This window comes from Falco peregrinus, chromosome Z (assembly GCF_023634155.1).
Source record: "Falco peregrinus isolate bFalPer1 chromosome Z, bFalPer1.pri, whole genome shotgun sequence".
Lineage (NCBI taxonomy): Eukaryota > Metazoa > Chordata > Aves > Falconiformes > Falconidae > Falco > Falco peregrinus.
Window position 1 is genome coordinate 40,396,802 of NC_073739.1, and position 22,130 is coordinate 40,418,931.

At 39.4% G+C, this 22,130-nt stretch overlaps 1 protein-coding gene across 4 annotated transcripts in view; it reads left to right on the top strand.

Annotated features, from left to right (window-relative positions):
- Positions 1-22,130, top strand: part of PTCH1 (patched 1) — a 74,552-nt gene that overhangs the window by 21,670 nt on the left and 30,752 nt on the right. For 3 of the 4 annotated variants that reach the window (XM_027791350.2, XM_005240689.4, XM_027791351.2), the window contains exons 3-12: positions 7,980-8,169; positions 9,473-9,542; positions 9,664-9,755; positions 11,205-11,403; positions 12,037-12,158; positions 13,312-13,459; positions 14,232-14,363; positions 14,666-14,821; positions 15,447-15,545; positions 16,892-17,017. In XM_027791350.2, coding sequence (XP_027647151.1) covers positions 7,980-8,169; positions 9,473-9,542; positions 9,664-9,755; positions 11,205-11,403; positions 12,037-12,158; positions 13,312-13,459; positions 14,232-14,363; positions 14,666-14,821; positions 15,447-15,545; positions 16,892-17,017 — 1,334 coding nt within the window. The remainder of the gene's footprint in view (positions 1-7,979; positions 8,170-9,472; positions 9,543-9,663; positions 9,756-11,204; positions 11,404-12,036; positions 12,159-13,311; positions 13,460-14,231; positions 14,364-14,665; positions 14,822-15,446; positions 15,546-16,891; positions 17,018-22,130) is intronic. The other variant, XM_027791353.2, reaches the window with a different exon arrangement.

The window sequence follows — 22,130 nt, forward strand, 5'->3', positions numbered from 1 at the left end:
CAATAGATGGGCTTCTCCACCAAAAGCTGTGACTTAGCTCTGACCTGAAGCAACCGTGTCTTTGGAAGAAAGGATAGTTTGCTTTCCATGCCCATTCATTCCTCGGTCTCTTTGTTGGGTTGGTCAACAAGGATGCCAATTGTGATGGTGGTTTTCTATAATATGGACACCTGCCTGCTAGGAAATGGACTGAGACCACCAACTCATTTCACATTAGCTAGCAAACAGCTGTCAGATGGTAAACAACTTGTGGTCACTATTGTTCCTGGCTGGATTAGAACCAGTGACCCAGAGGTGAACAGCTCATATCCTGTTACCAAGGGCATGTGTCGCAGCTCAGTAAGACGCTACTGCTTTTTTTATTTAATTGGAAAGTTTGAATTGTGTGTACCAATTTAGTATATTATGGTACATTTCAAAGCTGCTTGCATGTTTTTTTTTCAGTTTGTACTGTTAAATTTGTTCATTTTGGTTTGTTGGGGTTTTTTTACCACACTTTTCCAGTTTCTCAACCCAGAGGGGTATCAAGCAAGAAATGCATCAAAAAATATAATACTTTTTAGCAATCTGTCTATTTTACCCAGTCAGAAATAATATTTTTCTGCCTATGGGCAACAGAGATGCATACATGTAAAAACAGCTTTTGTTTGATTTTCAGAAAGACAAGTTTTTGGCTTCTAAAATTGTAGGGAAGGTTTCCCACTACAAGTAGAGGCAGCTGTTGTTGGGCTGTCTTCCTGAGTATGCAGACAGCTTTGTGTCCTTGTCACAGCTCTAAACTTTGTCAAACTGTGACAGAATGAAAAGCCATCTTTGATGTGTGTTTTTATTTTTGCTATTCATAATCATGTCAGCATTAATGAAATTTGTAACAGCAATGCTGGAGCCATCCCCAGCATGTGTGAGGAGTAACTTAACTGGTATCATATGATGGCTTGGGAGATAAAAAGCAGCCTTTTGAAGTGCTTTGGTGTTGGGTTTTTTTTGTAACTTTTTTGCATTTGTAGGCAACAGTCTTTTATCTTTGCTTTTTTAAATATATTTTTTAAGGAAAACCAAAGAACCTGGTGTTACCTAATTCTCAGTGTGACAGAAATGGTTGAGATGGTCACCGTGTTTTTCTAGATTTGAAGTCAGTTAATCTTCACATTGGATGTGATGATATTCTAGATAGACAGTGTCCTTTTGTTGGACATTATAATAGCGGAGAAGAAGAAATGTAGATTGTCCAGCTGGACAATGGGAAGGAGATGGTAGGGCAAAGGGAGATGGCAGGGTGCAGGCTGTCTTAACCTAGCCAGACACAACCATTGCTATTCAATGTGAGCTGTACAGACACAGATATGTGTATTCAGCAGAATAAATGCTGTTCGAGAAAAGCTAGACACAGCATGGAATTTCTGACTGCCTGTAGTCCAGTGCTGGAATAGATCATGTCTAATTACATGATAAAAATGATAATTTTTCATTGAGCTGTTGCACAGCCTATTGAATGACCATGTAATCTCTTTAAGATGCTGATTGCTTACCACTGTGTTCTAGCTCTTGTAAGCTCATCATTTCTCAAAGGATATTTTTTTTCTTGTAGCTCTATTTCAGTCACACCCTATGAAGCCTTTATTTTGCATAGTTAAATAAATGAGCAGAAAAAAATCATTGCAGGTAGCCAATAACCATGTAAACCAATAGCAGTTCTGCCTCTACAAGGAGACAGCATTTTAAAAGTTTAAAAGAAGTAGACATGACAACGTGTCCCAGTTCTTGTACTGACTAAACTTAAATTTCAATGTAAGTGTTTTGCACTTCCCCCCAGCAAACAGTTTACTCCTGTACTCTGGCAGTCAGGCCTAGAGAATGATAATTCTGAGGAAGGTGCTGTTTTCCTTGGTCTTCTGTCAGGATGCTAACTAATACTGTCTGTGTGCAGAAAAACTATATTCTGTTGCTGACAAAGAGCAGCACAGACAAGCTCAAACATCCAAGAGAACACGAAGACGGAACTCCCTAGAGAGCAACAGGAAGCTTTAAATCAAAAGGCCATTATTGTTCTGTGCCCAGCAATAGCAGAGTGATCTTCCTATTGGCCAAGAACTTCAACTCTTTATCTCAGTTTCTTTAGAGGAGGTTTTGATGCAGTGTGAGTAGTAGTTGGCTGCTATGTTTTGTTCTCATGAGGTCTGTGCTCCGTAAAAATAGAGTGTTGCAGGTGTCATCAGATACCATCTTCTGCTGTGTGGCAGGTGTGAGCATTTCTAATCCTTGGTAGGCAATCAGGACAGGGAGGCAAAACTGTGGCTGGCTGGCTTATCTGTACCAATGTAATGGGCTGAAAGTAGTTTTTGAGTAACAGCTGTATACGTGTGTAATAGAGGTGCATACGGGAACAGCACAAGGAGAGATTATGTGACGAAATGGAGTAGAAGGAATCCCTTAACAGCAAAGTTAAGGGAGATAGGCTGTGTTAGGATGTCAGGGAGAGAGGTATGAAAGCAAGGACCCTTTCTGGTTCCCATCCTGGAAGGGGGAGAGCGCTGAAGGGTGAGAAGGCAAGGTGCCTTCAGCTTTCCCCAGCACTCATCCACGGTAGAATGCGTTGTGTAGTGGGGGCCTTCTGGTCTCCTTGCATGTATGGGCTGTTCTTGTCTTTCTCTGCACACCGCTGCTTTTTGAGGTTGTCTCAGGTGAACACATTGGGATATTATTCTCAGTCTTTATTTTTGTGTGGTTACTGAGTCATAAAGGGTTTTTATTTTCTGTTTCTCTTTGGTTCATGCTGTGGTGATAACAGGTATTGCAAATTGCAGAGGTTGCCTGCATTGGCTGTTGCTCAGGCTATAATGTAAACATTGCAAAGAGTACTAATCTACACACATGATTTATCAAAAAGGGTCAGCATCTTCTGGAGGGATGAAGTGAAAAATTGTGTGAGGTGTCCATGACTATTAGATGTACAAATTTATTGCTTTGAGTTATCACTGTCAAAAGGTTGGCCTGGATTGCTTTAACGCTACGCATTTAAAGTCCTGGAAAAATTAAAAAGGTGCTGGTGCTCAAACAAAGCAGAAGCATGTCTTCTCCCCCACAAGTGCTCATGTGGAAACACCTTAAAGCCCATAGTCTTCCGAAGGGAGGTTCTGCAGTGAATTTTGCTCCATTCACGCAACTCTAAGCTTGTCACAGAAGAACTTAGGCTCCAAAACCAGTAGGTATTTCTGGAAATCCTGGCTTTTGTTTCTCAAAATATGTCCTTCCCATTGGTAGGCAAACATTTTCATCCCAAGTGTTTGCCTCTCAGGAATGTTTTGTTTTGTTTTTTAATAAAGAGCTTGCTCTCTATTAAGCTACTTGTTGCACAGTTATGCACAAGGTAACTGCTGAATGGTTAATAGAAACAGTGTTCATGTCTGAAAAAAATAACAAAACCCCAGGCTATGTGGTGCAATTCCAGTAAGCTGAAATGGAACATTGTAAGATATTCTGAGAAAGAAATATTTCATGCATTTGCTCCACTGGACAGTAAATTAGCAAGCAGTGATTTTTGGCTATTACTCATTGTTTGATTTAGGATCGATCTCTTAGTAGCAGAGGTCTAACTTATTCCTGAGACTACTCAGTGTGGAAGGGACTGCAGTTCCCAGTGGTGGATTCCAGAGTTCTTTATAAGTGAATTAATGTAACGTCATGTGAATTTTGAATGCTAATGGTTAGAAAGGTGTAGGTATGACACTGACATTAGCAGTGGAAATGAGCGTATGAGCTGAATGACCCAGTAACTTTGAAATTGTTAGGTAAGTCAGTAGAAGGAAATCTGTCAGAAATTATGCAATGAAAACAAATATGATTATGCTTTTATGTCATTGGGGGGTGCATCAGTATTGTGCAAATGTACACTAAAGGCAAGCAGGTTTTTTTTTCTGGGTGCTTCTCACTCAAGATGCACGGAATCATTTTAGTGTGTGATGACTGAAACACTGGGACTGTGACCCCAGTGCCTGGTAATGGGATCTAGAGCCTTTCACCTATAGGTCATGGGTTCAGATCTGCCTCAAGTTAAGGATCACTAAAAACTTGTTACCATCTGACAGCTGTTCATTGCTCTTGGGAGAGGGAGACACGGTGGTCCTTACAGAGTTCTTAGCAACCCAGCGTCCATACTGACAATTACTGCTCTCTTCAGGCCCTTCAGAAGGGCAAAGAATTTAGTACCTTGTCCAGCTTCTGTTCAAGTTGGTGGGGAAGTTCAGGAAGAGCAGCATTGTGTTTTGTGGTATGGCATGCTGACTTACTCAAGGCAGATCTCATGTGTTCTGGCAAAGAGCTAAAAGGGAAAGCGTGTGGATATCGGGGAGCGGGGGAAGGGAAAGACACTTTTCTTTGGAAAAAATAGTTTTTTAACAACAAAGATGCTGTCAGTAAAACTGTCTCATATTGGACACTGGCATTCAAAGATGTTCTTGAGACTTAGAAACTAATATATTGAGAAATGGTGCCCGGACACTGGTGTTATTACTTTCTTGTGATTTTTAAAACTTTTTAAAGTTAGCTAAATGTACAGATGACATAGTACCTCATTTCTAGTAGGCAGACACCCAGAATCTGGTGATGCTGCTGGAAGGATAGGGTACAAACTGCTGCATTGCATTACCACTGGCCATGAGACAGTGTACGGGTCTGTTACTTAAATCAGCATTTTGGCTTGTGGCGGCTTGTGCCACCAACCTGGCCATCTAGGCATAGATCATAAAGAATCATGTAATAAAGGACTGGAATGCCATCAAGTGGCTTTTGATATATTGAAGGAGGAGAGTGATGTGTGGATTTTGTCACCAGAATGTGAAAGTGAAACAGTCCTCTTTGATACAGAGTAAAATGACAGGTATTGGTACTGTATGCCACACATACAATTCAAGTCTGTAGCATTTTGATTGTAAAATGCTGTCACAAAATACAAGAAAGCAGATTCCATAAAGGAAAAACACAGAACACCAGCATTTTGTTCATTGATCGCTTTTTCCATTACATCATTTGTCCTATAGGGTGGGAATCCTGTGATGACTATGATGCTTGTATTGTTTGGTTTTTTTCTTGCAAGTGTAAGAATGACTTTCTGCAGAGCATGTGAGTGTTGAGCATAGTACTGTGTATCTTCAGCACAATGAGGCCAGAGGCTTCAGGTACATCGCAGTGACATTTTTAGTGGTTTCTCTCCTAGGTTTTTGCATCAGCTGTGGAGAGGGTGGGGAGTGGCAGGCGCGGGCAACAAGAGACTTTGATTCTTACAAAGTGCATATGCAAATGATTGTGCTGATTTTGGGGGTTTAAGATCTCTGGTGTATGGCAGCCTCCAGTGATATTTGCAAACTTTCAATTAAAATAAATGAAAATATAACTGGTAGGAACTTCAGGTTTTTTTCACCCGCCCTTTTGCTTTTTAGTACTTCTGATATGTTGAAAGGCTGCTGATACATCTGTCCATTTGCTTCTCATCTGTTCATATGTTTTCACATGATCTGACTTTCACAGTCAGAATTTTCCTCTGCAATCTACATTTATAATTTATTTTACCTATCTACATTTGCCTGTGGAGCTATCTTTACACTATTTAGCTGAATAAATGTACATAATGGACCCACCAAAGAAATAATTAAATGGTGTAATGCCTTAAGAAGAATGTAGAGCAGATCTGCTGCTGGGTTCTGGAGTGTGCGCCTGCCTTCTTGGGTGGTTTTGCTATTCCTGTTCTGAATGTTAAAAAGGAAGAAACTACCTTCTGTTCTGATGACTGACTTGTGTGATGCAATTTTGATTAGCTAAATCTGCCTTGTTCAGTGAAGTTAATGTGGTTTGACAGGACCTTGATTAGGAAGCAATCATTTCTGTTGATAGTAAACAGTTGGTCACTTTCAGCAGAGATAGGAATGCTGCCCTTTGTCTTGAATGAAGTATGATTTGTTGGTTCAAGTCCTGACTAAATTAAAAAGGAAAGGGGGGGGTGGTGGTGGTGGAATGGGATAGAATATAGTACCAGGAGCAGAAGTTTATGGTAGGCTCCACAGTCCTCATAAAATTGGGGCTTTATTGTCTCGGCTGGCGCTGAGACACAAAAGAGGGAGAGGACATTTTGTCTTTGGAAGCACTTGTAGTGTAAAGGGCTGCAAAAGAAAGCTCTGGTTCCAGGACATACAGATTAGATAACTCTGCACCCTTACCCCCACCTCATATTCCAGTAAGATGAAGCAAAATTTATTAGCATACCATAGACTACTGGTTGATGGAGAAAGTCAGTGAGCATGAACGTGAGCCTGATAAGTGAAATTTCTAGGATTTAATTCTTGATAAAAATTAACAATAGCTTTTTGTTACAACACATAGGCAGTCTCAAGGATTGTATGTTCTCTCACAGTAGTAAGAGGGATGTTCAGAGTTATAAAGGGACTAGGTAAGAAAGTTGCACTTTGATTTTTATTTTTTTCTTACTGTGAGTGGGTCACTGCTACTTGGTATGAAGGATGTAATGCCACATGTGACAGGCTAAAAAAATAGAGTGTGTTGTGGAAACATTTCTTTCTTCAAAGAATTCTTAAATGAGAAAGCAATGCTCTGTGCCAGAATGACTGTGGTTTAATTGTTGAGGGTCTCGTTCTGACAGCTTTATCAATGCAGGGTCCCAGCTTCTTGCCTGGTGGTCCTTTGAGCCCCAGGGTAGTTACGGGTGGGTTGAGGGCCCAAGTGATTGAAAAAGTGTGTCCCTGTTCAGGCTTGGGAACATTATCTCCCACACTGCCAACTGGTTACAGACCAGTCTTCTGTTGAATGGCCTAGGGAGAGATAGATGTACATGCCTAATTTCTGTTCACACTGTTACAGAACTAAACTTTGGCAGTAATTCAGATCACCAGTGCCAAGCTGACTAGGACTGAAAAAAATGTAACAAATCAGACGGGTCTGTAGCTTGGACTTAGCAGAGCAATAAAGGTAATAAATTGTAAGAGATGGAAACAACATGTTGGTGGTATTCTTCTCTGCCTCATCTGGATGTAGTCTTGATTCAGCTAATGGGCTGAATTAATTGACCCTGCCTCCCATATGCATTTGCTAGAGAGACTACAGGGGAGGTTATAGAAAGTGTATGAACTCTAGCTGAATGCTTTTTTTGTAAGAGGGAAGATAATTTTCCACTTTTATGTAATATTTTCTGGCAAGGCAAATTGAATATAGCTCCCTCTAGAGCCCATCGACTCTGCAGTCTCCCTTGGCCTTTTTTCCTTTTCTCCCCCCGCCCATGTTTTAATATGGAGCACACGGTTCTGCTCATGTGGGTTTAAAGACAGATGCTGAGCATGAGTGATCTCGTGTGTCGCAGCGTGCTATACAGGTACCAGACCACTGGGGTAAATTAGCTGTAGACAGTCCTTTCTGTTGTGCTCAAAACTGTGTATCTTTATACAAATTTGGTATTTTTCTTTTTTCTTTAAGGCTGAAAGAAGTACTCATGCTCATTAGTCTTTCCGTTGTCCCTTTTTTTAACTGAAGAGAAACATTCTTCTTCTGCCTTTGCCAATTATTTAGAAGAGTGTAAATTAAGCCATTTATCTTGAAATGTGCTATTGCAGCAGACTGTTTATACAAGTGTAAGAAATTGTAACATAGGATTTGGTCTGGTCTGCAAGGAAAAGGCTTTTCTTTTTTTAATTTTTACATAGGGGGTATTGGTTATAATGTAGAAAAAAGTGTTTGAGGTTCCAGTTTATGTATCAGTGTTTTAGTGCAGCAGAGGCAATGGTATTTGAATGAGGAATATGGGTTTTGTTGCAGTGTTACAATGCAGCTGTTACTAGTTTTAGAGTTACACTGTGATCAGTTTGAGACAGAATAGTCCATGCAGGTGGTCAAGTTTTTCTGACTGGAGAATGCTCATCAAGTGAATCCAGAATAAGCAGTTACTGCCTAATACGAAGCTGTTGATGTTTATCCATCAGTTGGTGGACGAGTGAGTCAGGAGTTAAATTACACACGGCAGAAGATTGGAGAAGAGGCCATGTTTAACCCCCAGCTCATGATCCAGACTCCACAGGAAGATGGTGCTAATGTACTAACAACAGAGGCACTCCGACAGCACCTTGACTCTGCGCTTCAGGCCAGCAGAGTACATGTCTATATGTACAACAGGTAAGGGGAAAAGCAAAAGTTTGCTTCATCATCTGTGAGAGCTAAGAAGGGGGCACATGCTTTCCTCCATGTATTTTTAAATGGTTAGCACTGCAGAGCCTTTCCCTTATGACTGTGTTTTGATTTGAATGTCACTGGTTTCTGGTAGTGGATGTTGTGGCATGATAGCAGTGACAAGTTGGCTTTTAGCAAATAAGATGGGATCAGTGGTGTTGGAATTGATTCTGAGTTATACCTATGAGCAGTGCTGCAGTGTCCAGCATGTCTCTTGGTTAAGAGGAGTTAGTCTGTGCTCTTGGACATAGGGTCTTATGAATGGGATTCCTAACATTGAAACTCCTTCCACATTAGAGTTGAGTTCAGTCGCTGACACCACCATGAGGTACATAATCACTGAACAGCGGCACGGGTTGCTATCCTTCCAATAGTTCGGATATAAGGGAGAAATGCAGGTGTGTGAGAAATGGCAGTGAGTGGAATAACAGGTGTTTAATAACAGATGTTAACAGAGTTGGCCCTCACAGTGTCTGTGTGCACATACTGAAGGCTGGGAGTTGTATGTTGTCCAACAAAAAAACAATAAATGTGCACCTCAGGAAGTACCAGCTTTAGGCTAATGAGATATCTTCCTGAAAAGTGGTTCCTTCAGTGTTACTGCTTACATGGTGATGTGCCTAGGGATGCTGCCTGCAAGGCATGAAACCCCATCTTTCACCACATCCAACTGATGTCTCAGTCTACTAATGCCAAGGCTCTAGTTATCCTTTTACTTGGCTCCTGCTTTGTCTAGGCATTAGAAGGCATGGCAGTGGAAGTTGTAAGACAGGTGAAAAAGGCAGGCAGAAATCTTAATGGTTTCTTCTCTCCCACGTATGTGGGCCAGCTGGGAATGTTCTAGTCATCTGAGCTGGATCTGGGTTCTCTCTCACGTGTGTCACTGAATGTTATCTTAAGTCACAAGCAGTCTCATTTATACAAAGATGGCTTTCTGCCCCTTTAAAGTGTGTTGACTAGCCTGTACATCCAAAAGCAGCTCCATTACTTTTAATGAGTTTTACAGAGAATGTGAGAATAACTGAAACAAATGTCTAGTCTGTAACTACAAAAAGAAAGGCTTTTGCTTTTTTTTTTTTTGTGAGATGTATTATTACTATGCTGAATAACATTTGCCTTTCTTGATGATTTGCTGATTGAGGCCAATATGTTTATGAGTTGCAATTTTAAATGTCTGTTAAATTTTTAAAATAACTTTGCAGTAGTTGTGCAAAAGAAAAAAAACATTTGTTTTTTACATTTCTTACAGACAGTGGAAATTGGAACATTTGTGTTATAAATCAGGAGAACTCATCACAGAGGCAGGTTATATGGACCAGGTATGCGTAGCAGGCATTTAGTTAAGTTAAAATAAGATTTGTGTGTTCTCATGATTCAGCCTGTGCTGCTTTTGACTACATTCTAGTTTAACTGAGTTTTTCTCCTTTCTCATTTTCATAGATCATAGAATACCTTTATCCTTGCTTAATTATCACTCCATTGGACTGCTTCTGGGAGGGAGCAAAGCTACAGTCAGGAACTGCCTATCTATTGTAAGCATGGGTTTTTTGTAACTTTTTGGTCTGACTGATTTTAATTGTATTAACTCTATGATTTTTCAGTTGCATTCCCATTGTTTATTTAGATTCTGGTTTAACAGAAGAATAAAAGAGAAAAGTATAGGGTCTCTACAGAAAATATGCATGGAATTTTTTTTCATTGAACAACGATTTTCCTGTTTCTAAGAGATGATTTGTAGGCATTAATTTAAATCCTATGTTATTTTTCCTGTTCTGCTAGCATGCAAAACAGAATGTAAATTCTGAATTCAAGCTTTAAGAATTTTATGCCTCCCACCCTGAAATAGGCTTGTTTCTGGTGGGGTTTTTTTTGTTTGTTTGTTCCCCTTCTCCCCCCTAAAAAAATACAAAACTATCGATTGGCTGAGCATTTTATACGTAAGAAGATGTATTGGGTTAAATGTCAAGTCTTCCTAAGGAATAAAGAACAAATCCTTTGCTTATGAGATCATTAAAGAAACCATATAGCCTCTTTTATGGGTGGTTTCTCGCAGTTTACAACTGTGATATTATATGCTCTGAATCCTTTAAAGAGTTAATTGTTAATCTTCGTGAAGGCATTTTCTGTTAATTATGCAAGAGTTAGCATTTGAGTTATTGTTTCTGTCCTGGTTTGCATGTCTCTGTAAACGCAATTTGCAATGGCCATCTCCTAACCTTTAGTGTACAGTTTTAGATGAGGAAATAAGGGGGTTTGTGTTTTCTGGTTGGGAGATTTGGAATAATGGCTTAAGCCTGGTTAAGCAGATACAGTGTGGTTTGAACCACAGAATAAGGCAGCCAAAAGCCTTTCTAGTCTGTCAACATCACAAATTCAGAAGTGGGGGGTGGGAGATGTGACAGTGATACTGGTGACAGCCATGGTAGCTGGAAAGCTTGATGGTTGATAGTCAAGCTGCCAGGGCATTTGAAGGAGCCCAGTATTGTTATAGATAAACAAAGATCAGTTATATTGATTGATTACATTTGCAAGATGATTATTAGACTAGCAAGAAGTAATCTGATACTATGAGAAAAGCTTTCTTTCCTCAGCCCCCTCTCTTCTTTCCCTCTCCCCTCCCCCCCTAATTCTTTGAAGCAGCAGTTGGCTGCTTTTTTGTTATTTAGGTGCTGGATGATTTGTTTTGCTTTGCTTGTAAATGGAAGTATTTTTAACTTGTGAATATTCCATTTTATACAATAACTTTGTAAGAACTGAGTATTTTTGATAAAATCACAACTGGGCTGCAAGAAAAGTACATAAACAAATCTAATTAAAACATGCCTTACATTCTATGAAACAACCTTACCAGAAAAGGTTTTAACTTGTAACAGAGTTAATAACTCAATTATTTGTGCAAGTATGAATTTGAAAATTATGTTTGTTTCAGTGCTTCTTTTGTCTTTTTTGTGTGTGTTATTTTCTCCTGGTTTCTCTTGCAGAGGAAAGCCTCCTTTGCAGTGGATCAACTTTGACCCCTTAGAATTCCTGGAAGAGTTAAAGAAAATAAACTACCAAGTGGAGAGCTGGGAAGAAATGCTGAATAAAGCAGAGGTTGGTCATGGTTATATGGATCGACCTTGCCTGAATCCTGCTGATCCTGATTGCCCAATCACAGCTCCCAATAAAAATTCCACCAAAGTAAGTTTGCTTGTCCTTGTGCATATCTTTTCAAAGGGAGGCCAAGGTGGCGGGGGGGAGGTCACAGAGGGGTGAGGAAGGTACCATTTTCTACCAAGCAATATATAGTTTGTATTCTTGAATAATGTCATTTTTCTGTTCCTGTTATATGCTGTTAGCCCACAGTCATCAACTTTCCCTCATTCTGTGATGCAGTGCTTAATCCTGCGTATTTATGGTTAGAGTGCAGTTGTCAGCTACTGGCTGGGTATGGCAATGCGGTGATGTGGCATTTCAGCAAACCTGATGTGTCAGACATAGCCACTGCTGGAATACAGCTGCTGCTATATACTTACGCAGCAAAGCTTTCCTTCGTGCAGAGCCAGTTTTGTTGGGTTTTGTGAAGAATTTGAAGGCGTGGGCCCCAATTTTATGTGTCCCTTTATCAATTACATCAGGCTTTGGAGAAATTGCCATCTGGCCAACAAGTATCTGGCTGATTTATTCAACTTGATTTGTTGAACACGTTTCTCTTTGTAGACCTCCTAGATTGTCTTTAATATCCATTATTGCAGTACGCTGGGCGTTGACTTAGGGTATGAGTTTGTCTAAGGTTATGAAACTGATTAATTCCTTCTTTATAACTTCTTCTAGCCTCTTGATGTGGCCTTCTTTTTGAGTGGTGGATGCTATGGACTGTCAAGAAAATACATGCATTGGCAGGAGGAGTTAATTATTGGTGGTACAGTCAAGAACAGTTCTGGTAAACTTGTCAGGTAAACAAATGCTTAAAGAAAATTTTAAAGTTTTTCATTGTTAGAATTTGGGTTTTGGGGCATAGTGGGAGGATCATGCAAAATTACTGCCTTTCATGTGTCTTAATGAGTCCCAGTTTAGGAGGACATGCCTCAAGACAACACAATTTAAAGGAGTGATTAGATAGTTTAAATCTAAGGAGGCGTCATCGCTTCTTGCTTCTGATCTCAGAATGATAGTGTACATTGTTCAGAAAGAAAGCTTTTTCCTGGCAACTTTGTTGTTTAGAATGTGTGTGTAAAGTATTGAAAAGCACTGAACACCTTTGATCATGTTTCGAAATATGATCAAAGGAAAAAGGGGAAAAAATAACTTGGATAATGTGCACACTCATTTGACTTCTCTCAGAATTCCAAAATCTCCACTGAACTTTTTGTTCAGGCTCAATGTAGACAAAAGTCTATTTTTATGTCCCTATATCTTGAATACTGTTTTGAGAAACAAACACCTTGGTTTCAGGCTTTTAATATGAATTTTGACCTTTTCTGCATTCACACTTAACACTAATAAGTCTTTCAACAAGCAGCCAAAGCATATCTTTTTAGTGAAAGATAACATAGTTCCTTAAGCTTCTAAAATTGTTGGATACAGTTGCATACTGTGGAAACTCAGGATGGATAGTTATTGCCAATGTGTACTCCTCACAGCTTGTCAGGCATCAGGACATTAATCTGGCATTTCTTTCCGAGAGGTGAAAAAGACCAATGTCTTCAAATAACAAATTGCCAACAGCATTTGCAAGATCTTGTAGGAATAACCATTTCTATGGCATCCTCACAGCAACCTGTCTATCAATCATGATCTTTATAACTGATTTGTAGGTTACATTCTTTGCTCCTGAAACTGATCCTATTGAAAATAATGGCAAAACTCTCATTAGTTTCAGTGAAACCAGATTTAGCCTCAGTACTGCATAGATCAGTACAGCTGCACTAAATACACGGTGGAGTAATTGTACTCTGTTAAATTTTAATACAAACATGTGCCCTATAAAATAAAGAACCCATGCAAGCTCTTCTTAGGGTCTTGTTTGGGACTTGATGCCGTGAAGATAATTTCTTGAAAATACTCATTTTATGCCTCTTCCTCCTCTCTCTTCTTTCCATACCACAGTGCCCAGGCTTTGCAGACCATGTTTCAGTTAATGACTCCTAAGCAAATGTATGAGCACTTCAAGGGGTATGAATATGTTTCACATATCAACTGGAATGAGGATAAGGCGGCAGCAATTCTAGAAGCCTGGCAGAGGATGTATGTTGAGGTAAAACTGAAAATAATGTAGATACCATACTATAAAGTCCTGTTAAGATCCACTGCTTTCTGTCACAGCTTTTTACAATATTTTTTCAAGGAAGATGCTTAAACCAGAGCTGAATCATTGCCTCCCAGTTTTTAAGCTGATTTCCTCCCACTCCAATTAAGAAACTGCTTGCTTAGTCACATACAAGAAGCCATGAAGGCTTTGCTCCTTGCTCTCTGGGACTGAGAACGAACCAAAGACCTAGCTGGAATTTAAAAGCTTTTGATTAGTGTGGTTATTCGAAAGGTGTTTGGAAAGCATTAGAAGCCATGGGCTGCTCTCCCAGTGGCAGCCAGGATGGGGAGGCTATGTGACTGTGCCTGGTCTCCATGTCCCAAGTGCTGACTGCTGCTGCACTGCTTCTGACCTCTGGGAATGGTCAAGCAGAGGAAAGAGGAACGCTCCAAAGAGATCCCTGGCCTTGGGTTAGAGGCAGAATACGTGCTGCAGCATAGCCATGATGAAGTTATGAGAAGAGGTTTCAAGTTAGATGTTTAGAATGGCCTGGGAATGCAGTAGCTGTTCCTGAAGGATGCATATTCTTGTCTGATAATCAGTAGCTTGCAAGAAATAATTACAAAACACATTTGTGTAGTGTCAGCATCATCTCTGTGTAGGGTGTGGGCTTTTGCAGGAACATGAACACAAAAGTAGTTGATTTCAGATATGTGCTGTAGAAGATAGTAATGTTTTTTTTCTTTAGTTACACCAAGTTTTATTTTTCTTTTCATAGGTTGTTCATCAAAGTGTTGCACAAAACTCTACTCAGAAAGTGCTCTCCTTTACTACAACCACTCTGGATGACATCCTGAAGTCATTTTCTGATGTCAGTGTTATCAGAGTAGCAAGTGGCTACTTGTTAATGGTAATAAAATGAATCTATTTCATTTTCTCTGGTAGTAGAGCAGGGCTTAAGTATCTGCTTTGTTACCTGTCAGTAGTCCAGAACATTTTAGGCATACTTAAAATAAAAACTACATTTTGTAGACTTTTGCTTCAGACTGGTCACCTGTTCCTCAGTGTAACATCTGTGATGTGTCTATTCTATTTAAAAATATTTGTAAGGATGTGTATTTTGGGTGGGGAGAGAGAGCTGTTAAAGAATAATCCATTCTAATATTTTGCTTTTTTCCCCTCCAACTCCTTCCCCTCCCCCCCTTGCTTCAGCTTGCCTACGCCTGTTTAACAATGCTGCGGTGGGACTGTGCCAAGTCTCAGGGTGCCGTGGGGCTGGCAGGAGTCTTGTTGGTTGCACTCTCAGTGGCTGCAGGATTGGGCCTGTGCTCATTGATTGGAATTTCCTTTAATGCTGCCACAACTCAGGTATTTAGGAGGCACAAGTCTGCTATTAAATTACAAGTACTCTGTTGGTAAATGAACACAACTGAAACTTAAGGGGGAAAAAGCTGCAGAAGTATTTTGGCTCTAGATTTTTACTTGTGCCTTTCTCCTATTTCATAGCTATATGCTGTAAGAAATTAAGTGATCATGCTACCAATTGATATTAAAAAAGGCAGGTGTTGTGTAGTTTGTATAGTTCCTGCATTCTGCGTTACTTGATTTTTATGTGTCCCAATATGAGTGAAAGTATCTAGTTATACATAAGAAGCTGCAAGTTTTATCTTTACGTCTGAGTATATCAGGATGTTCAAATTCTGAAAATGTTTTGAATATAACTTGAATTAATATCAGATATTCTTTGTCAACCCAAAACTTGAATTACTTTTGATGAGATTTTGTACCTGTAAATGGTACACTGCAAGCTTCTCAGCAGTATTCCAGAATAAAAGTTAACAGCTGTATTGCATCCTTTTGATTTTCATTTTACCCTTGGATTTGTGTACAGTGTAATGTAAAAGGTGCTTTAATTAGCCATTTAATGGCTAGCTGCATGGAAGATCATTAAAAAAAACTTACTGGTTTTTGTTTGTTTTGTTTCTCCCCCAAGGTTTTGCCTTTTCTTGCTCTTGGAGTTGGTGTAGATGATGTTTTCCTTCTGGCACATGCATTTAGCGAAACAGGGCAGAATAAGAGAATTCCATTTGAGGTAATGACAAAATGGGGATTTTGGGAAGATTTAAAAAAAAAAAAAAAAAAAAAAAAGCTCCATATAGTAAAAGATAACTGTATCCAGAATTAATTAATAATGATTTTAAAACCCCACTTTTTTCCTCAGTAGGCTTTCCTAGGGTCTGGAAATTCGTATTTCTGTCAAAATTGGAAACAATGGGCAATACATGTGATCCTAGAATGTTTTGGAATGTTCACAGTCTGTTAGGCTTTTTTTTTTTAATAGTTTCTTAGATTTATTTTGTCTTGAAATTTTGATTTATAGCTATCATATAAAGGCTAATTTACATAATCTAAATTCTGCCCAAAATTTCTGCGAAAGTTGATCTAAATTTAGGAACAAACTGCAATATAAGTCAGACAATTAAGTGATAGAATTATTTTAATGGAAGAAACCAAAAATGTTAAGGTGAAAAGAAAGAGAAGGAGGACAGCTTAGAAAGGAAACATTTATTTTTATCTCTATCAACTGTTACCTTCACTTATTTGCTATGGTCTTAAATTTATTTTGTATATTTTTCTGTTTTTCTTTTCTGATGTTTATAATTGACCATGACATTTCAAAGCGTACATAATGTATTAATGTTATGAAATCTAAGGTGTCGTCACTTTTATGATCCTTTCCTTTTATTGACCTTTTTACCCTCAGTCCAAAGTTTCATATCCGAAGTACAAACTGTTTAAAAGCAATGTATATTTGCCCATTCTATTTTGTACAGGCAATGTCTTCCATGTGCTCTTTCCAGCTGGTCTGGCATGCAGCCACCACAACCTCACTCTACTATAACCTCCATATGCTTCAAAATAGCTTGTTGGGTTGGGAAAGGGTCATGTGTTTATCATGGTTTTTCTCTGCACTTCTTGTGTGTGGTCCCTGGGGTTTAGGTTGGTTTTTGTTTTCTTACATACGTCTTCAAGATGTGTAGCTATGTTATGCCCCTGCGCTGTTAATACATGCTTTTTTTGTCTGAAAAATGAGAACACCAAGTGACTGCACTGGTAGAAAATACATTGTACTTAATTATGGATGTATTTGATAAAATGTCAGTACTGATTTAGTTTTGTGTTCTGAAGGTAGAATCAGCTTTGATAATGTTTTCAGCCCTCAAAAAACTTGAGCACTTCATGTGTCGTCTGCTTTTCTCCTGAACAGTTTACTTAGTATATTGCTTATTCTCACGTACTCTCAAATGCACACTTGTATTCAGAGTTTCACTGTAATAATTTTTCACTGTTACCGTGTTGTATCTGTAGGATGACTCCTTTGTTTGCAGGACATCACTTTATTTGCTTGACTTCTAAGATGAGTCACTTGTTTTGCAGGACAGAACAGGTGAATGTTTGAAGCGAACAGGGGCAAGTGTAGCCCTTACATCTATCAGCAATGTTACTGCTTTCTTTATGGCTGCCTTAATCCCTATTCCTGCTTTACGAGCATTTTCACTCCAAGTAAGTTTACACGCTGTTTTGTTAGCTCTTTCGCATGGTCCTATCATGGAAGGCCAGTGATGATACCAGTTAGTGGTAGTGTTAAAGTCTGTGTTTAATGCTGCTGCAGTTCACTGAACCAGTATGTGGCCGCTGTTTACCATAGATCTGGGTAATAACAACTGCTGTCTGTCCTGGATTCTGCTCCTCCCATTTCTCATGGAAATGAGTCTCTTGCATCCTGTTAGCAGGTGAAAGAATACGCCGTCCCATCACAGCTGCGTTGAGTGCAAAAAACCAAGATGTATGCAACTAAGAAGAAACAAGTCTCCAGAAAGATACGCATTCTTAAGTTGAGAGGAGTAGACAGTACCATAGTGTGTACTGTAACATTACTCAGTAGGAATTTAATTCTTTCATTTGTATTTGTCTCATTTGCTGCCCTTAAAAACTATAAAAAAAGTGCAGTGACAGCAGCAAATACGCATTTTCCATACTAACTATTACTGCAGTGGTTTGTACTGCCTTACTCCCAATGTCATTTTAGCAAACTTGGAGAAGACTTCCAAGAATTCCAACTGCTTTGAAAGAAAATGTGAATTTTATGTGCTGAACCCTGTGTCACTGGCTCTCCTTTTCTCTCTTTGTCTTCTTATATTTGTTTGTGATAATAACACCAATACACCTTCAGGAATATGAAATATTAAGGATGCTGGAGAAAACTTTCTTCTAAAAGCAGGGGCTCTTTGGAGAAAGCTTTGGGAGCTTCTCTCCTGACACAAGCAATTTATGGCACTGTCTGACCTTGGTGCAGAGCAGGCAAACTGTACTTTTTCAGTAGTCATTTTTTTCCTGCTGTAGTCTGGTTCTCCAATCATTTTTCATTCTCCTTGAGCCCTTGGCTATCCAGAGAGCCCTTGGCTATCCAGAGGAAGCAAGGGCTGTGCTTTTTCTTAATACATGTGGCAGTTACTGCTGTTTTCAGAGATTTGAGTGTGCTTGCATTAAGCTGTAAAATGGTAAACTGTTTGCAATTGCAGTTACATTACCAATAAGCATTAATAATTTCTTTACTATTGCCTTCTTATTAGGCAATTCGGTAGTGAATAATAGAGAAAGTAAAAGCTTCATTGGCTTTCTGCATTGTTCAGCAAATGTCTGTGGCAACTAAAACTAGATCCTTAGTCCTGAATGATTAGCAGTATTTAGCAATGCTGATTTGCCAAAAACTAGATGTCTCTTCTGACAAGTGATGTGACAGTGAATTGTTTTATTTTATGGCAAAGACCTGTGTCGATATGTGTGTGAAGGAGTGTAACATTTCTTCTGTTGGAAGTTATTCATGTATCCTAAATCTGTGGCCCAATTTCAGACGTTCAACATGTACCTTAAACAGCTAACAGGATACTGGAGATCTTCACTAGGAATCAGAGAAGGATTCTTTTGTCGGGTTTTGTCATACCTGTCTTTACAGAAGTTGCCCTCAGACTAAATGAATCTCATAAAAAGTACTCACCAGAGGTGGGCCATTTTGTCATAATCTCATGGCTAAGCTGTTGAGGGGGAGCCACCAAAATTAATTCTTTCTTATCTGATCAAATCTTGCTCCGCCTTTCTCTGTTCTCACTCTTCACATCAGACCATGACAGGGTGCCTTTGGAACATATGTGGAGACATATAACAGCTAGAATTGTTACTGTAATCAGAGTAGAAGTTAACTATACCTTTCCTAAAGACTTCTTTTTGCCTGCTGCCATACTGTACACTGAGTCACTGAAAGTTCAGAAAATGAAATCTGCATAGCAAAACGACAAACAAAAAGTTTCTAGTGAGATTTCAACATACTCATGTATGAACATGTTAATATTATTCAGAATAATTCATCATGATCAAAGTCCTTTTTAAGGCAGTGATTAATATGGAATCTATGTGTAGGAACATTTTAGTGTCCAGAAATTAATGTTTGAATTGCTCAATCTTTTCTCACACGCCTCTGTAATTTGTCTTTGCTTGCATGTAGTAACGCCTTATATGTATATAAGAGATGGAAAGGCATGCAAAAAAAGGGCAGCTGGAGACCTGTAATGAAGATTTATTGATGCTAAAGCAATATATATAACTGATATGTATATAAGTTAGGAACCACTAAAATAACATGCTTTGTTCTTAGAAAGGAACATCTATTACTTGCTTTGCCTGGCTTCACCAGGTAAAATAAAAATCAGGTGATACATCAATCACAGCATTCAGAATCAGATAACCATGGCAGATTTTGGTGGGTGGTCTGTATTTATATATGGCTTGCTTTATTTACAGTCGTCTTCTTCCTTCTCCCTCTTACTCAGGCTTGTTTATACAAGAAGTCCTTGCTGTCTTTGATAGCTTCCTAGCAAGAGTTTGAAAGCAATGAAATACTGCATTTACTTTTCACAGATGCTGCCTTCTTTTCATCTAGATAGTGAATTTTTAACAGATGGGCTTAAAAAAAGGATTGCTCTTGACCTTGTTTTGCTCTTCATTCACTTTTCTTAAGACATTGCAAGATAATTGTCAAAGTTTCTATAACTTTTGAGGCCCAGTATCTGTAAAATAACCCAGCTGCTGCAGGAGAATAAATGGTTTCCTGCATCTGCCAGCCCAAGTTTTAGTTAGAAACTCACATTTTGCATATCAATGCTTTCTTCTTCCTTGGCCTCTGTTCTGTTCTGCCAGCTAAAGCAGTTCATTGATACCTCTTGAGTTGTTCATTTATTTTATGGAACTCAAACACTGCAAGTCTGATGCTGTCTTGGGAGTTCTTAGGATTAGCTCTGATGCATTTCAAAAAATGGAAATAAATCCTTTTGAAGGTGAGATTTTTAAAATTAAATCCATTAAGCAGATAGAAACTGGTTTAGCTTTTTTACCATCTTATTTTTTTTTCATTTTTTGATCTTGTTAGCCCCTGGGTATTTAAGCCATTTTAGGGCTTTGAGATGCTGAACATGTCCCACATACTCAGTCACAAGAATCACCTGTTAGAGTGCTCAGGACTTTGAAGAAGTGGGTTCTGAGTTTTCAGATGTGTTTCATTTCTTAAAATTGTGGAGGAGGAGAACATTATCGGAGAACTCCACTGAAAGTTTTTGAAGTTTGCAGTGGCAAGGCAAGGCAGAGTGTAACTACTGCTGGGCTGAATTCTTCCCTCAGACAGACTGTTCAGAGACTGTTATGGAATAGTTCTGCCCGGGAAAGAGGAAAATTCACCTAACTGTTGCATACACCAGAAACTCTCCCCCCTAACAGCAGAGGGCTGCTGTAGATTCACTAATGAGCAGGGGTGGAACTTTTCCCCATAACTTAGCAGTAACTTTTTTCCCTCACTGTAAGCATGATGTTTTTTTTCCTAAATGTAAAAGTGCACTACCAGGTGGTGGTGGTGGGTTTGTGGAGGGAAAGAACGTAAGTTCTTAGGCTCATTCAGGTATCTTACTATGCTGAAGTGGTTTGTCCCCCTCCTTTTACCCATGTCATTTACCTTTCCCTGCTCCTGACGTGCAAATTTAACAAGCAAAATTAAAGCCAAAGGGAAAGGGGGTGTGTGGGGTGTGTGTGCAAAGGAGGATCAGGGTCTAGACGCTGGCAGGAGGGAGCTGCAGATAGAGAGCAGTAGGGTGGAAGTTTCCTTGACAGACCTCCTCCTCTGTTCATCAACTCTGGCTATACAGCACACTCATTCTCCTTGGGTGGGCTGCCGGGAATGGCACATAGCAGCACATACCTTCAGCAGGGCCCCAGCTTGCCAGCCTGGCTCATGTCTCCTGTGCTGCCTCCAGCACAGACTGCCATTCTTCTGTCTCCGTTAACAGTTGCAGCAGCAGTAATATTTTTAGGCTGTGCATTATGGAAAGATGCAAAAAGTGGAGCATCTTTCTCAGGAAAGTGACCAACATTTTTTTCTGATTAATGGAAGTTTTTTTACTACTCTCTGATCTCATTTCATTGAATGCCTTCATTTTATACCACTAAGTAGCCCCCATTTTATCCTTTCTAGGACTAATCTTGTCTTTGTTGATTTCTTAAGGAAAAGGTCTGGGGCCCTTTCAGTTTGACCATTTGTCTTTAAAGGGGTGAGAGAAGGTGCCCTGTCCCCCAAAATCCTAAGCGTGCTCTCAGCTTGGGTGCTGCTGACAGGTTGCCTGTACTCTGGAAGCACTGCTACCACAGCTTTTTCTTTGTGTTTTTCTAATCAAAGTAATTGTTACAGACTGTGTGTACTGCTATGATCACGTTCTCATACATTCCCATTCCCAGCCACCACATGTCTGTGTGGTATTGGGAGGGGAGGTGGTGACTGGCGCATCAGGTCAGAGATTGAGTCACTCCACAACAGTTCTTCCTTCCCTCCTCTTATCAAGTCACTGGGGGGTTTTTGATGGGACAACAAATCATAATTGATACAAGAACAGTATTTTCTGTATTTAACTGTGAAAACTGAGAACTATTACATCCTTGAAATTCTGGGGAGGTAGGTGAAGGAAGGACAGTGTACAATATATAGGAAGCGTGGTGTTAAGCACTAGGGATCTATGTAAGTACAAATCAGGAGAGAGAGCATTGTCTAAAAATATTTTAGTTGCAGGGTTAGTACATCAACATCAGAATGGCACAATGAAAAATGTAGTAGTTCTAAAAAGGGATGCCATGTTAACAGGCAGATTTACTCTGTGTCATTGGATTAGTTTCGATGCTTCCTAATAAATCACATATGACTATAACTTTAATGGTGTCTCTACCATACACTTGAAGTATTAGTTTTCAGGTATAGTGGCATTTGAGATTCAAGGATGTTGGGGTCTACAGAAGGAACTGATAAGGCATGAAGTATTTGCAGTTTATGGAGCAGGAACAGAGGACTTGTTAGATTTGCAGCGATGTTGGGAGGAGTAAGAATTACTGACTTGGGCCTTAACTGTTTTTTCCAAAACTCAATAAATTTTAACTGATTCTTGATAGAAGATCTCAGTTAGACACAGCTAATTATTTATGTTATATGGGTGATTCAACCTTCTCTGGTTTAGCAGCAATAAAGAAAGCAGTTGTATGATCTAGGTCCAACAAACACCTTGCTTGCAACAGCAGCCATTTGTTTTTC